Source organism: Oratosquilla oratoria, chromosome 41, assembly GCF_046742065.1.
Source record: "Oratosquilla oratoria isolate Oo_2021 chromosome 41, ASM4674206v1, whole genome shotgun sequence".
Taxonomy (NCBI): Eukaryota; Metazoa; Arthropoda; class Malacostraca; order Stomatopoda; family Squillidae; genus Oratosquilla; species Oratosquilla oratoria.
In genome coordinates, this window is record NC_134817.1 from 4,918,450 (window position 1) to 4,935,083 (window position 16,634).

General features: G+C 39.4%; 1 protein-coding gene across 5 annotated transcripts in view; it reads right to left on the reverse strand.

Annotated features, from left to right (window-relative positions):
- trx (histone lysine N-methyltransferase trithorax) overlaps positions 1 to 16,634 on the reverse strand; it is a 74,223-nt gene that overhangs the window by 24,693 nt on the left and 32,896 nt on the right. For 3 of the 5 annotated variants that reach the window (XM_076177801.1, XM_076177800.1, XM_076177804.1), the window contains exons 10-12: positions 11,058 to 11,261; positions 10,339 to 10,470; positions 2,706 to 6,658 (exon numbers count right to left, since the gene is read on the reverse strand). In XM_076177801.1, the coding sequence (XP_076033916.1) occupies positions 2,706 to 6,658; positions 10,339 to 10,470; positions 11,058 to 11,261 (4,289 nt within the window). The remainder of the gene's footprint in view (positions 1 to 2,705; positions 6,659 to 10,338; positions 10,471 to 11,057; positions 11,262 to 16,634) is intronic. The other 2 variants (XM_076177805.1, XM_076177802.1) reach the window with 1 other exon arrangement.

Genomic DNA, 16,634 nt, shown 5'->3' on the forward strand with positions numbered 1-16,634 from the left:
AAATAAACGTAACACAAAAAGAAATCAGTGATCAAATTAAAACCCTTGATGTCAGAAAATCACATGGCCCAGACGGAATTGCAAACTGGATACTGAAGGAATGTATGGAAGAATTAACTGACAAAATATATAATATAATTAAATCCTCACTTAAAGAAGGAAAAGTACCATTGGACTGGAAAAAGGCAAACATTGTACCAATTTATAAGGGAGGTGATAAAGAAGATCCATCTAACTACAGACCGGTCTCACTAACAAGCACAATAGCAAAAATTTGTGAAAGAGTTGTCAAAAACAGATGGGTTAAATACCTGGAAGAAAAATCTATACTGAACCCAAATCAATTTGGATTCAGACAAGGGAGATCATGTACAACAAATCTGATCTGCTTTTACTCAAGATTAGTAGACATAATACAAGAAAGAGATGGATGGGCGGACTGTTCTTTTCTGGACCTGCAAAAGGCATTCGATAAGGTACCTCATAGGAAATTAATAAATAAGATAGAATCAAAGGGTGGCATCAGAGGAAAATTATTGGAATGGATGAAAGACTTCCTGATTGGGAGGAAAATGAGAGTTGTAATTAGAGAAAAATTCTCCAACTGGGAAGAAGTAAAAAGCGGGGTCCCGCAAGGATCGGTACTGACCCCGATCATGTTTGCTGTATACATTAATGACATGAATGAAGGCGTGGGGTGCTATATGAATTTTTTTGCAGATGATGCAAAATTACTTAAGAAGGTAAAAACGGAAGAGGACTGCAACTCATTGTAACAAGATCTGGACACGATATGGAATTGGACTCAAGTGGGAAGTTGGACTCAAGTGGGAAGTGAAATTTAATATAAAGAAATGCAGTATAATGGAATTTGGAAAGAGTAAAAACAGAATATCAAAAGAATACAGAATTGGAGAAGAAAAAATAAAAAAGCAAACTCTGAAAAAGATCTTGGAGTGATGATTGGAAAGGACATGAAACCTGATAAGCATATAAATAAAATATTCGGAGAAACCTACAATTTATTGAGGTCAATCAAAGTGGCATTTACTTATATGGATGAAGAAATGATAAAGAAAATACTAACTACACTAATAAGACCAAAACTTGAGTACGCAGCATCACTTTGGACACCCAGTACCAAAAAGAATATTAAGAAATTAGAAAGATTACAAAGAGCGACAACCACTAGCACCGACTCTCGCCGAACTAACATATGAGCAAAGACTATCCAAATTGAACCTACCAACTCTGGAACAAAGAAGAGAAAGAGGAGATTTGCTGACTATCTACAGAATAATGAAAGGAATGGAAGTTTTAGACAGGAACGACCTGTTAGTGTGGGACAACGGTAAAACGAGAGGACATGGAAAAAAACTGAAAAAAGATGGTTATAGAAAAAACTTGAAAAGGAACAGTTTCCCACACAGAGCGATTAATACATGGAACAAATTAGACAACAAAACAATATGTGCAAACACTATACAAGATTTTAAGATAAAACTTGATGCGGAGAGATACAAAGATGGGTCACCACGAGCATAGCTCCCATCCCGTACATTACAACTAGGTAAATACACACATATCACAAAACAAAAGCTCCTTAATATATTCTTTAGTTCTATACTCTGCCACACTTCTCCAAAAATCAATCCAAAAAATCCGAGAAATCACTGAAGACAAGCAAGAAAAACATTACCATGTCTATATTCAGGTCACCACCCTTCACTGAAACCATACTAACACACAATTTACATGGCAACATACACTAAATGCCCTAGATACAACCACAACACAGATGTTGGGGCCTGCTGTGGAGCTGTTGTCTTGCTCACCTTTGACACCTTCTTTCCCCAGGTGCTGAGATAGGTGGAGGGTGCTAAATATATTTTAACAAGTACGAAAGGGAGGTTGCCTGTCTTGACTTGGCTGCCTTCCTTATATGTGGGAAGAAGCCCCTGGTATACAGACAGTATTAATGGTATTCACATTTCAACTTGGCTACTCCTCTTATAAGGGGAAAGCTCTTACTCTGTACGAGTTTCACAGATTGAAAACAGCCCTATAAACAGCTGGCAATAGTCCCCTGGTCTCCTTATGGTTCTTTCCTGGAATGTACACTGCATTGGTGTCTGTGATGTACCAGTGTGAGACCATTTCGGTACCAGTGACCTGGAGGAAGGAGGAGGAGGAAGAGGAGGAAGAGGAGGAGGAGGAGGAGGAGGAAGAAGAGGAGGAGGAGGAGGAGGAGGAAGAGGAGGAGGAGGAGGAAGAGGAGGAGGAGGAGGGGGAGAGCAATCTCTGACTGTCAGCTCCCCTTATGTCAAAAGGAAATACAGTCGAAATTAATAGAGATCTTAAGAATGGTCCAGGGACCAAGACAGTGTCAGCCCCCTCAGATGAAGATGAGGGTACTAACAGGCTCTGAAAACTGACATCAAAGACTACTCTGACATCCATCTTACAGGACCACCACATGCTGGTTCCCATAATTAGTCCCATCTACAGGTTATTGAGATCAGCTTTAACTTTTAAATGACAGTGACACTGGGGAGGGTATGCACTTCCATCCCTATGCTGAATAAAGTCCCTGCAATCTCTGGGTCTCAAGAAGAGCACATGAAAATAAATGGTAATTTACAGATTTTCATCCCAAACATCAAAAGATCAAACCAGTTAAAACAGTGTACATGCAGATAACATACCTATATAGTCGTTTGCATTTGGAGCATTTGTAGGGTCCTTCTTCCCCTGGAGCACTGCGAGCTAAACTTTGTTCCTTTATGCGAAGGGCCAAGGCAGAGTGAAGAGGTGGCTGAGTATCCTCGTGCTTTTGCTGTTGCCTGCGCCTCCTTGCCTCTTCTTGGCTGCCCTCATCTTGGCTCTCACTCCACTCAGCACTGGAGGATGAACCATCAGCAGCCCCATCCAGTTGCAGAACAGTCTTGTGTTTGTACTTGTGGACCCGAGATTTGGAAAAGTCGCACAAATTGTTATTGTTCACTATACTGACGGTTATGTCATTGGTCTTGTCTGTGAACTTGAGAACCTTCTTCGACATGGACTTTTCTTCAACTGCACTGTCTGATGTGGTAGGGCATAAGCCCGCCTCCTCTTTGGTGTCCTTATGGGTTCGATCCTTCTCCCCAATTGTCGAGTTATCCTCGTCAGAGTTCAAAATGCCACTCCACTTTCTCTTGAGATTCTTACGCATGACTCCTGAGCCTTGTTCTTCTGGGATCTCAATGGTTTCATTGATTTCAATCTGAACAGTTTCATAGGGTTGGTTCTTGCGCATACCACTACGAAGTGGATATTTCTTGATGACTGTTTTGTAGTTCCTCTTCATACAGATTTTCTTACAATCACGTCGACAATTGGGTGAGTCTGCTTCCCTTCCCTCGTTAACCTCCTCCAAGGCTTGCAGGGGCGAGGCAGGTACTGGAGAGGATGTGGGACCAGCCACTGAAGTGTCGCTAAGATCACTAGCATTAGAGGAACGGCGACTCTGGGAGGAGGGCATGGGCAAGACACGACAAATCTGTTTGGATGAGGTAGTGCTGCTTGGAGAGGAACAACTTGTACTGCTGGATGCATTTCCCTGAGAGCAAGAACAGTCATTTCCTCCAGTAACAGCATCACCACAGTTATGGTCCAAAGAGCTCCTTGTGTTACCAGGCAGTGGGGCATTATCAACGGGAGGACTTGGGTCTTTACAATCCAGTGCCTCCTGTGGCAGTGAGATAAGATTTGATCCAATGTCAGATGTAGGTATGCCAGAGAGCATTGAAGAAGTCAAGTCTACCTGGGGCAGATGGGAACCTGCTTCTTTGACAGAAGTATCTTCAAGGTTATCACAAGTACTGAGGAAATCCATGTCAAGGGGACTTGGTCGTCCTGAGGTGGAAAGGTTGGAGTCAAGAGCCATTGGATCACAAGCATCCAAGTCATTCAAAACCATGGAAATAAGTTCATTGTCCAGGGCACTTACAATACTTGGCAAGTCTGTATCCAAGAGCAAATTTTCCTCTTCCACCGACTTGCTCACTTTGTCAATGATATCATCTATGCATTGACGTACCTCCTGTTCCACTACCGTAGGAGATGCCTGCTTCTTCACAGGCTTGGCCAGAGGTGTCTGTTCACCAAGATTGTTTACAATCTGCTGATACAGTGGACACAAGTGAGGTGGGATTATGTTGGTCTCCCGAGACTTCTTTTCAACTTTCTTCTCCTCCAACTGCTTGAACCACTTCTGTACTTCTGCCATGCACTTGCTCACACCCTTCTCACCCTGAGAGTGATCAATGGTCACATGGAAGGCATTGGGATCTAGGGCAGTGGCTGAAGGAACAACCCGACGTGTCCGGCAGACATATCGTGTCTTTCTGCTAGGATCAACAGTACTCCAGTGCAGTCGACTACAAACAAAGTCCACTGGAATGAGTGCTTCCTCATAGTCAGATTCTGGTAAGATGCGACCTAGGCTGTGAATGGTCAAAGACCCAATAGCAACATTGACCCTACTTCCCAAAACCTGCTTCCATTTTTTCTTCTCACTGTCCATGTCTACATAAACACAGCGATTCACTCTGAACTCGTCAGCCTTTTCAGGTCCGTTGGAAGTGTTCTTGTGCTGTGGACAAAATATTCTTTTGTCCTCCATGAACTGGCAGCAGACCTCTCTGGCACACATGAAGTGATAAGTGGCCTGGCAACTCTTATGACAGCAGCCTACTGTTGCTCCGCGGTCTTGACATGTAGAACATTTTATCTGACGTCCTCGACTTACAGCAACATAAACATTCTGCAGTCCTCCATCCACTTCCTCATATACTTCTGATGACCACAGTCCACAATTAATGTGAATCCACTCATTCTGACCTAAGTAGAGAAGACGACCAGCATTATTTGGTTCATGGTCTCCTTCCATAGTGCACAAAACACATTTGCGGTGATCCACTTTCATCCCTGCATCGGCACCTGTACCAAACCCTCTCCGACCTAACGGAGAATCATATTTTGTAAAGATACGTGGGATACGACGTACATTCCTGACAGTGTAAGTGTGGTCTCTGTGAGGGGGTGGAAAAGGTCTGTTCTTGTCCACCAACTCAAATATATTAGCTGCCTTGACATCAAACCACGGGAAGCATTCCTTGATATGTTTACTGTAAGATGACTTAACATTTCTTGTTTGACATTTGTTTAAATTTCTACCTGTTTCAATGATGCGACACATGTCAACATGAAATTGCAAAACAGTTTTATACTTGTTTTCTTGTAACCGATCTCGCACAGTCACCAAGTCCTTGGGTTCCTCAGGATCATCCTGAATGCTCTCTATTTCAGAATCAGTTTCACAGTAAGAGCTTTCTTCACTACTCACACAATCATCATCAATGTCTTTTGTGATTTTGTCCTTTGGGCTAATGGGCTGCAGAGACTGGCAATTTGATAACGAACCAACTACAGTATTGCCCTTCTGCTTGTACACCTCAGACCATCCCTGGTTACTTTGGCAGCCATTGGCATTATTTGAATCATCAAACAGTTTTTGAAGAAAGCTACTACTTTCAGGGCTTTTATCACTAGGACCATCCACTTGAGTGTCAGACAAACTACCAGCATGACACAAGTGTACAACCCTTTGAGTTTCAACCTCCCCAACACACATTCCGCTTGAGGCCGAGGACTCGACAGACTTCCCAGTGCTGAACACAGCTGCTGCAGATGCTGTGTGGTCCTCCTTGTTCCCCTCTTCTCTTGCCTCTTGAAAAAATGCCTCTCCGCCAACCATCATCCTGCCATCACAGTCACCTTCTGGATGGCTTCCCTGAGTCTTGGCATCAGGAGACGCTGAGGGAGACCGGACCTTACAGATGTCCTCCAGCCTGACAGAACACTTGCGCAGTCGGTAGGAACTCTCATCCTTGGAAGGAGCAGCAACACTCAGAGGAACATCAAGATCCTGAGCCTGATCCATCATGGACTTGCTTGAGTGAACAATACCCTGAGCTTCAACTGGACAGATTTTGGGTGAGAATGAGTCGTTGCTATCCACTACTTCCATGGTTGTAACTGTGCTTGTGCCTAAGTGTGAAGTCTCCCCCAAGCAGGCTTTAGAACTGGAGAAATCTTTACACTCATTCTGTTGCGTGTCTGTCAGGGGGGGCAAACCTTGGTGTCCACATTTCTTCTCCTCAAACATTTGCTTGCAGCGGTCACCAAGTGTAGCAATGGTCGACGGCTGCAGATCTAACTGGTGAAGAAGGGGTGGACTTAAGGAAGGGTTGGTCAGGCTAGAATTGGCACTTGACAGCGGGTCTTCACCCTTAACATTTAACGAGTCGTCCAGATCACTCCCCGGCATCACAGGAAAGCTCCCCTTGACGAGGGGTGAGGGAGAAGCTTTCAGATCTTTCCTGACCAAATGCTTGGCACATCGGCTGCCAAGAAGTGCCTCCAATACTGCTTGGCAACCAGCAGTCAATTCCTTGTCCACTGCATCCATCCACCCTTTTGTGCCCTCAGACAAGCAGCGCCGACACACATATTCGACAGAATCTGGCAGGAAACTCAGTATCTGGTAGCGTTCATTGCTGAGCCCCTCACAGTGGGCATGGATCCACTCTCCGCAACGACCACATTCCATCATCTGCAAATTAAAGAACAAGAGATGACACTATGTCTTTTTATGACAAAACAAAACAATTACACAACTCATCCATACACCAAACATTACCATGCTGTTTATGAACAAACACAAATATTTTGCTACAGAGAACCAAATCCATTAATCATGTAAAACTACAAAAAACAATAATTACAATCATAATAAAAACAATAAACTAATAGTTAAATCAACAACTCAATCAATGTAACATCAATAATACAATAAGATTACAGGACTACGTAATGGGGAAGAACTGACATATATTAAACAATTAAATAAAAAACATCCAAAAATTTCATGATACAAATTCGAGATACAATACGGGGCATCCATTAAATGAAAATGGGAGAAACAATAAGATTTGCAATTGCGCCTTTAAAGATGAATACTTAGAAATCAAAGAAAAATCAAAACACAAGTGAAACTGACCGAACAACTAACAGCAAAGAAGAAAAAAGCTGTAGCAGCAATGAACACATGGCATGTATATGCATATCATGGAAAATATTAGTTCAATGTAAATACAGTATATATGTCTGTATGCATTTACCAGTATATAGGGAGAGGGAGAGAGTGGGAGATGAGAGAAGAGAGAGGAGAAAGGAGAGAGAGAGGAATGAGAGAGAGAGAGGAATGAGAGAGAGAGGAAAGAGGAGAGAGAGAGAGAGAATGAGAAAGAAAATGGGAGAGTAAGACAGAGAGAGAGAGAGAGAGAGAGAGAGAGGAAGGGATGGATGAAGTAGCATTTCTTTGGCAACAACCAACACTTCTATCCTTGGGGACAAAACTGTAATATTGCACCAGAGAGGCAGAGGTATAGAGATGGCAAAGAAGAGATTTGAAGAAAGAATGGGAGGGTTAGTAAAGTTATAAGTGAGCAGCCTTTATCTATCAATTTATTACGTAAGGATATCACTAAAGTCCCTAAACTACTGACTGCAAAAAATTATACAATTAATGGTCCATATATATATATATATATATATATATATATACACACATATGTATATAGATACATATATATACACATACATATATATACACATACATTATATATATATATATATATATATAGAGAGAGAGAGAGAGAGAGAGAGAGAGAGAGAGAAAGGGAGAGGGAGAGAGAAAAAGAATTTTTGGGTGCATATATGTGGACAATAGTATTCATCTGTGTACACACATGCTTCAATATACACATATATTTCACATGTGTATGTATACTGGTGTATCTACAATTGAATGTCAAAAGATTGAGTTAATCTAATATCCCAAGGTGTGTTCATGCATGTACATGTAAATTGAGTATACAGGAAAAATTATGCATGAGTGTGTGCGTGTGTGTGTATGTGTACATGTTTTAGTGTTTAAAGACTTGTTAAATAATGCATCTTTTGATATTGCCAAGCAATGCCGAGAGGTTGTGCTTACCAGTGTTTCCTTCATTCCACGGGAGGAGGTTAAGTTAATATGTAAAATTTCTTTTAATACATATCATTTGAACAATTTTTTTTTGTAAAATATCTACTGTATTCAAATATGTGAAAAAGAACTGCAGCAAATAGCAAGGCAATAATGTGCTCTGTTGGATTGCAAGCAACATTTTTTCATATATTTACAAAAGGTAAATTTCATATCTTATCATTTATAATTAACCATAAATTGATAGCAGAATATCCAATAAAAACAGTAATTGTTATAATAAACCTAAGATGTAATATGATGTGACTGAATTCTGTGTATCTTTGTGGTATCTACAAGAACTTGAAATGATTTATCTGTGAATCCAAAGTTACTAAAAAATTACCTCCACTACTTCGTAATTACCTAGTCTACCATACTCGGGATTATAAATATGGAACCACAAAAATACAGGGACCAACTATGAGTACTTCCTGATTGATGGACACTAAAGAGAACCATCTTCATATTGCGCATCTTTAAATCCCACAAACAATATCGTCTCTTTCTGAAGGTGCAGCCTCGACAGGCTGGGGACTTGGTCCTTAGACTGGGCACTTTCGTATACAGAGCAGACAAATGACAACTACTCCCCACTCCTCCACACTGAGTTCTATGGGAGCACCCAAGGACTGTTGCCTTCCACTTTGAAAGTTTTCAAGGGGGAGGAGGAAAAGGAGAAGGAAGAAGCTGGGAAGAAGGGGAGGAAGAGGAGGTGGAGGACAGGGTGCAGGAGGAAGGGGAGGTGGAGGACAGGGAGGGGGAGGAGGAGGAGGAGGAGGAGGAGGAGGAGGAGTCATATGTTGTCAGCTCTCCTTATTTAAGAAGTGGGACAACAATATTCAATGATGATAGAACCCAGTCTAAAGACCAAGGGCCTATTCCTTAAGTCTTCAGTTCCTGAACGAGGTGAGAGGTTGTTTACAGGATATGAAGAAGAGGGGAAGTGCAACATTTTTTTTCCTTACACGGTCACAATAAACAAGAATTTTTCACAGGTCCCAAGCATATACGCATACACAGATATGAATACTACATGAATTTTTACAAAACTATCGAATTCTAATAAAGGCTAAACATACATCTCTGTCTACTTCCTACTGTTCTTACTGGATTTCAAAATAAATCATTCAGTACAATATGTAAAAATGAAATACTAAAATCTATATTAATGTTGTTGGAAGAACATATTAAATGATATGAAAATTACCAACAAGATGAAAATAAATATATATATATATAAAAATAAGCTTGTCCAAAAATTTGCTCCAACACTGAAAATATGATTAGATGAAACATAATAATTAAATATTCACTGGAAATTTCAAAATAATGATCATACACTATCTCCTTAAAGACCTATATAAATGTCATATACTTTATACATTTTTACAACTAAAATGTATATCATGTTTCTGTGTACTTCGACATGGCCAACCACTCATAGGATGGAAAGGCCTTCTTGTTTACAGGGTACCCTAAAAAATACTCACAAATGTACCGAGTAATTTTTTTGGGGGGACACCTTGTTTATACATATTAGTACATAAACATACATATGCATCAATATACATATAAACATATATACACAGTCCCATAAAAGTACTTTTTTATAAGACATTCTGTATATGTACACGCACACAAACACACAATCCACACACATACATATATATATATGTACATAAATAAAATGTGACATATATACATAAAACAATGCAAGAAAGGAGTCCATGACTAGTCAACTAATCATCACTCCTATATAAAATTCTTTGGTGTCATATCACACCAATGAAAAATGTTAATCCTTCACTATTGGACTATCTGGTGAATAAAAGCACCTAACAGACGGAATGAAACCTAACAATGCAAAACTGCCAAATTTCATATTAACCTCTTTAGGAGAACAATGCTCTGTCAGTCAAATAAAATCAATTTGGCAAGTGCCAGAATAAAATATTTATAAAACATCATTGTGACAAAGGTACTAATGATTTCAATTACTGTGACCAAAACTCCTAATAGTCATGATAATATCTTTTAAGGACTTTGTTCTAGCTAATAATGGAAATTTCTATTTGACTGAAAGGACATTTACCCTGCAATTCCTGGTGACAAACTGAAAAGGGGGGAAAAAATAGAAAAAAGAAAATATCTAAGATAAATAAATAAATAAACAAATTAATGAATAAAAAACAAAAAATCACCATATCATGAAGTAGTGGGGATACACTAGATCTGGCTGTCGGACTCTGCTGTGGAGGAGTTGTGTCTCGCTGCAATGACCTTGACCCATGCAGTGTGACAGGGGATGGGGATGACTCTTCATCTATGAGGTGCTGGGTGGGGAGGGGTGTTAAATGGGTTTTAATTATATATGAAAGAATTAAGACCCTTTTAAGTTATGAGTCATCTCTCTGGGGAATATCATCACCCTCTGCCTCTAACCTTGGCAATGGATAGAAGGCAGAGATGACCCATCATTTAGGAGGAACTACGATGGAAAGGATATCAAATGGGTTTCTGGATGGGTGTGGGATAGGCGAAGGGTAAGTGTATGTTTGACTCATCTGCTCCCCCTTACACAGGGTAAAGAGTCTTTTGTTATGTGTATGTATGTATTGTCTAAAACAAAATCTACTAAATGCTACTATATCTAAATGGGCATCCACTGAATCTGGCACTAACTAGGCTTGATGCTATGTAAAAAATGAGTTTGATATCATGACATATGATCAAGATGAATATCTCTGACTGAGTTATGTATCATACAATCTGTCATTTCTCTCAACAACTTTTTCACACACTATTCATAAACACAAGGGATCATGAGGACCAAAAACCACGCTAACCTAAAGCACCCAGCAATTTAATCTAAGGCCTGGACTCATCTGCTAACTTACTCAAAACATGAAAAGTAATATACCTTTGATTCATAGTCATCATCTTCATAGCAGCCATTACATATCGGGCAATAATTTCCATTCTGCCGAAGTGCCATGCAACGACAGCAGAGTGCAAGCTCCTTGGTCTCAGAAAACTCGTTCTGACCAGGATGGGAAGAAACTTGCAGCCATGTTGTGACATTAGGACTGCCACAGCTAGTGCAGCGTGTGCAACTGACACATTTCTGAAAATAAAGAGTATAAAACATAAACATTTGCTCAGCACAGGTAAAGATATGCTGACGATAAGCAATGATATATGTATACAGCCACTATCCAAGTTACGACCTAGATAGGTTCCGACCAACCAGTCATAAGTCGGATTGGTCGTAAGTTGGATCCTATTCCAAATGGCCGACACGAGGGTTCTACTCTAGGATACATGATATCAATCTGTTGCGTTTTTAAGTAACTTTTTCTATTGAATACTATTAAATACAAGCTGTTTACTGTTTATTTATCAATGCTTTTTAGTTTCATTTTATAATTTTTTCTATTTTTTTTTAATGTTTTAATACTGTACTGTATTTCAGTATACATATGTATGCAGGTACTGTATGTATATACTATACCTGTATACACACACACACACGTATTAAATATAACCTTGCTTACCATTTTTAATTTTGTTTTTAAATTGTAGTTTCCTTTTAATAATTTTTTCTTAATTCTTCAATTGTTGTATGTATTCTAAATATATGTGAATTCTAAGATCTATTTTTCTCATCCATTTCAATCCATTCTAAGTGTGAGATATAGGTACAGTACATTTATCTTTGTATACAGCATTTAGTAAAAGCAGCAACGACTGCAACAGCACTGTAGGAGAGAAGCCAAATGCAGAGTATGGGATCCAATGTATTTAACGTTGCGCCCAGCAGGGCTTCTCCCGAAATAACATAGTGGACTTCTTTATGGCTATCGACCCATAAGGGGGTTATTAAGCCTGGTGTGAAGTTGTTCAGTCTCTACTTTTTTTTTTTTTTTTTTAAACACCAGTTTCATGTTCGTTTCTCCCCGCAAGCTCGAGTTATATAAGGAGTCAGATGTTTGTTCACTATGTTATTTCTGAAGAAGCCCTGGTGGGCGAAACGTTAAATACATTGGATCCCATACTCTGCGTTTGGCTTCTCTCCTACAGTTGTATACAGTATTGTTTTCAGTTGTTTAGTTGTTAATATGATATGGTAAGTTAAAGAAAGAAAATACTTATTATAGTGTATTCGTATTAGTAAACTCATAATAGGCATCAGCTAGACATGGTCGTAAGTATGTAAATATCCTTCATCCATAATTTATCAAACTCTTCCACAAATGCCTTAGCTGCAGGCACATCACTGCTAGCAGCCTCACCTTTCAACAACACGTGGTGAACCTGGTAACGCTCTCGAAAGCAACGAAACCACCCAGCACTTACTATGAACTCATGTGAAGCGTATTCTTCACCTGCACGTTCTTTCAACATGTGAATTTAACTTGTAGCCTTACTTTGCACTGCTTGCAACATCACTCTCACATTTCTTTGCCTATTATCTTCCAACCACGTGTATAGCAACTTTTCCATCTCTGCCATAACTGCCGTACGCGATGCCGGTTGCCACAATCTTACGCGCTGTGCTGCCAGACATGTACAGTAAACTCATAATAGGCATCTGCTAGATGTGGTTGTAAGTACGGATGGTCGTAACTCGCGTACATCGTAACTCGGATAGTGACTGTATATGTGTATATATATATTTATATGTGTATATACATATACATATATATATATATATATACACACACACACATATACAAAAGGCATTTGATAAAGTACTACACAAAAGGCTACTAAGAAAACTCGAAATAACAGATGTACAAGGAGTTATTAAAATGGATGGAAGATTTCTTGAATGGGAGAAAAATGAGGGTGGTGCGAGACAAAACCCCAACCTGGGAAGAAATGATAAGTGCAGTTCCAATAATGTTTGCCATATATATAAATGACATGGATGAAGGTGTAGAATGTTAAATGAACTTCTTTGCAGATGACACAAAGCTACTAAAGAAAGTTAGTACAGAAAAAGACTGTGAACCACCACAGAGAGACCTGGACAAAGTCTGGGAATGGAGCCAAAAGTGGGAAGTAAACTTCAACATCAAGAAATGTAGTATAATGGCGTTTGGAAAAAGTCAGGGCAATATAAAATTGGTACAAAGAAAGTAAAAAAAAATTAACTCATAAAAGGACATAGGAGTAATTATTAACAAAAATATGACAACAAACATATTAACAAAATAAATGGAGAAACCTACAATTTACTAAAATCAATAAAGGAGGCCTTTAACTACTTTGTTGAAGTAATGGTAAAGAAAATATTAGTCAAACTGACAAGATCAAAATTGGAGTAAGCTGCGACACTATGGACACCCAGCACAAAAAAATATATAAAGAAATTAGAAATAATCCAAAGAGGAACGACAAAGATGGCACCAACACCTTCAAAATTGACATACAAAGATTGTCCAAACTGGAACTACCAACCCAAGAACAAAGAAGAGAAAGAGACCTAATGGCCATTTCCAGAATCATGAAAAGCATAGAAGTCTTTGACAGAGAAGATTTAATAAAGCGGGACAAAAGAAAAACAAGAGGACATGAAAAGAAACTCAAAAAGGATAGTTATAGAAGAGATCTGGGAGAAAAAAAAAAGTTTCCCACACAGAATGGTGGACGTCTGGTACAAATTGGACGAAACAATAGTACAGGTATGTGCAAAAACCATACAAGAATTCAAGAACAAACTAAATGCTGAAAGATACAAAGACGGGTCACTATGAGCACAGCTCCCTTACCATTAAATACAACTAGGTAAATACAAAGGCTTTTCTCCCCTTACAAGGGAGGTGGCCTAAAAACAAAGGCATAAAATCCACTCCTACCAATTCCATCCCCAAATACTACCCCACTCCCTCCCTCTTATCTTGGCTCCTCCTGGATGACAGGTCATCCCTGCATCTCGGCCACTGCCGAGTCAGAAACAACGCAGCAAGACAGTACATCCATAGTAAGCCTCCCACAGCTATTTAGCAAGCATTATTTAATATATATGTTTATACGAATATACGTGCTTGTGTGCATATATATATATAAAGCTGGGTGAGTGTATATGTGAGTACAGTATATTTATCATACAAGTGAATGTTTCACGTAAAAAATAATATACATGAAAAATATTTATAAAATGCTTCCTAAATAGCTGTGGGAGGCTGATATATGGATCTGCAGAATAGATTTCCACATGGGGTCAAGGAGTTAAGGAGTCGGAGTTGGCATCCTAGGAATTCTAGGAGTTGGAGTCGGAACTTATACCATCCGACTCCGCAACCCTGCTTCCCCATCCATCCATCCATCTCATCCTTGGTCAGCCCCTCATCATCACTCCTACCTCTGCCTTCCACCACACATCTTTACTAATATTTTTTCACTCCTTTTCATGTGTCCAAACCATCCCAATACTCTTTCATCAACCCTATCTCCAAACTCCCTCTCCACCCCCCACTCTCCTCCTCAACTCCTCGTTTCTCATTCTTTCCAGCCTAGTAACCCATATCATAGGCTACTTCTCAGGCACCTCATTTAGAATTTGTTTAGATAAACATTTAAGCAAGATGCTGTAATGACTGCCATTTATATTATTTGATTATTTGTTTGTCATTATTTGTCTGTTTGTTGTTCACTTGGTTTCTGTTTATTATTATGTCTGTCAGTTTATTGTTGTTTCCTATTTGCCTGTTTGTTTATTATTTGCTATTTGCCTTTGTATTGTTTATTTTATTATTATTTATATTATTATAACTTTTATTTTATTTTATCTATCTTTTTATCATTTATATATATTTTCCGCATCCAACCTAGTTGTGGACCAAATGGTCTCCTGTCGGCATGCTCCTCCCTTGTAAAGTGCTGTCAGCACAGTCATTTCATACAATCTCCTCTTAGCATCCATTCCCAAATGTCTTTCCCATTACCCTTTTATGCCCCCAAGGCATTTAATTGATTCTCTCAATCTACATTCTGCCTCCACCCCCACTCCTCCCTTTCCCGCCACATTTGCACCTAAGTGTCTAAAACTATCCACTTCCGCCAGTCTCTCTTCTTTAATACTCACTTCCAGTTAACTGCCACATTATCCCCTTGTGTATCTCATCACCTTACTTTTATACATATATATCTTCAACTTCCTTCTTTCCCACACATTCCCAAATTTTGTCACTAACTTCCTTAATCCCTCCTCTGATCCTGCCATAAGTGCAGTGTCATCAGTAAACAACAACTGGCTTATCTCCCACTTTTCTCCATTTTCTTTAATCATCTCCAATCCCCAACCCATTACCCTTGCATTTACTTCTTGCACCACCCCATCCATGTATAAATTGAACAGCCACAGACATATAACACATCTCTGGAGAAGTCCCACCTTTACCTCAAACCACTCTCTCCATTTCTGATTCTAACACAGGCTTTACTATGGTCTTAAAAGCTCTTGACGGCTCTTAAAATCTTTCCTCCTATGCCATATATCTGCAATACCTCCCAAAGTGCCTTCCTGTCTACCCTGTCATAAGCCTTTTCCAAATCCATAAAGGCCCAAAACACATCCTTACCTTTTCTTAAAGCTTTCTCACATTTCTGCCTTACCACAAAAATCCGATCCTAAACCTACACTGTTCCTCACCAATTACTCCCTCTGTTCCTCTCAATTAAAACCCTCCCATAAGGCTTCCCAACTACAATTAACAAAATTATGTCTTTAAAACTACTACACTCACACTTCCCTTTCCCTTGTAAAGTGGAACTATACAGGCACTCTACCATCTTTTAAACAAACATTAAAACCTCACTAACCAGTCCACCATCACTGTACCTCCCTTTTTTAGACATTCCACATGACACCCACCTAACCCAGGTGCCTTACCTGCTCTCATCATCTTAACAACTGTCTTTACCTCATCTTTCCTTATTTCTCCATTTTCCTTGCTCATCACGGTCATTTTCTTTGTGCTTCCCACTGCAACTACTGTCTTTTCCTACCCTCCTTCACATTCAGCAACTCCCTAATTCTGCCCATCTTCCTCTTACTGCCATCTCTTCCATTATCATCTATCCACACCTTTTACCTTTTCTTCTCTACTTAATCTGCCTCCTCTTCCTCTCATTATTTCTTTCCAAAACATCTTTGTATTACTTTCAAAATTAACCACACACACACACACACATATATATATATATATATATATATATATATATACACACACACACACACACTGTGACCACATCTCTTTCTACCAGCTTTGTACAGTATTTCCTCCATCTTTTTACATGAGGAAGGCAGACAACTATATCCCCAATGTTTGAGTAAACAAGAAAACTATGTAATTTTGCTCACAAACTCAAGAATTTCTAGGTCACGAGACAGAAAATGACTAATAAATTAATGCAAACACAAATGGAATGTTAGGATGAGCAGATCCTCCAAGTCAATGAGGCAGAAGATAAAACATACCTGCATTCCATT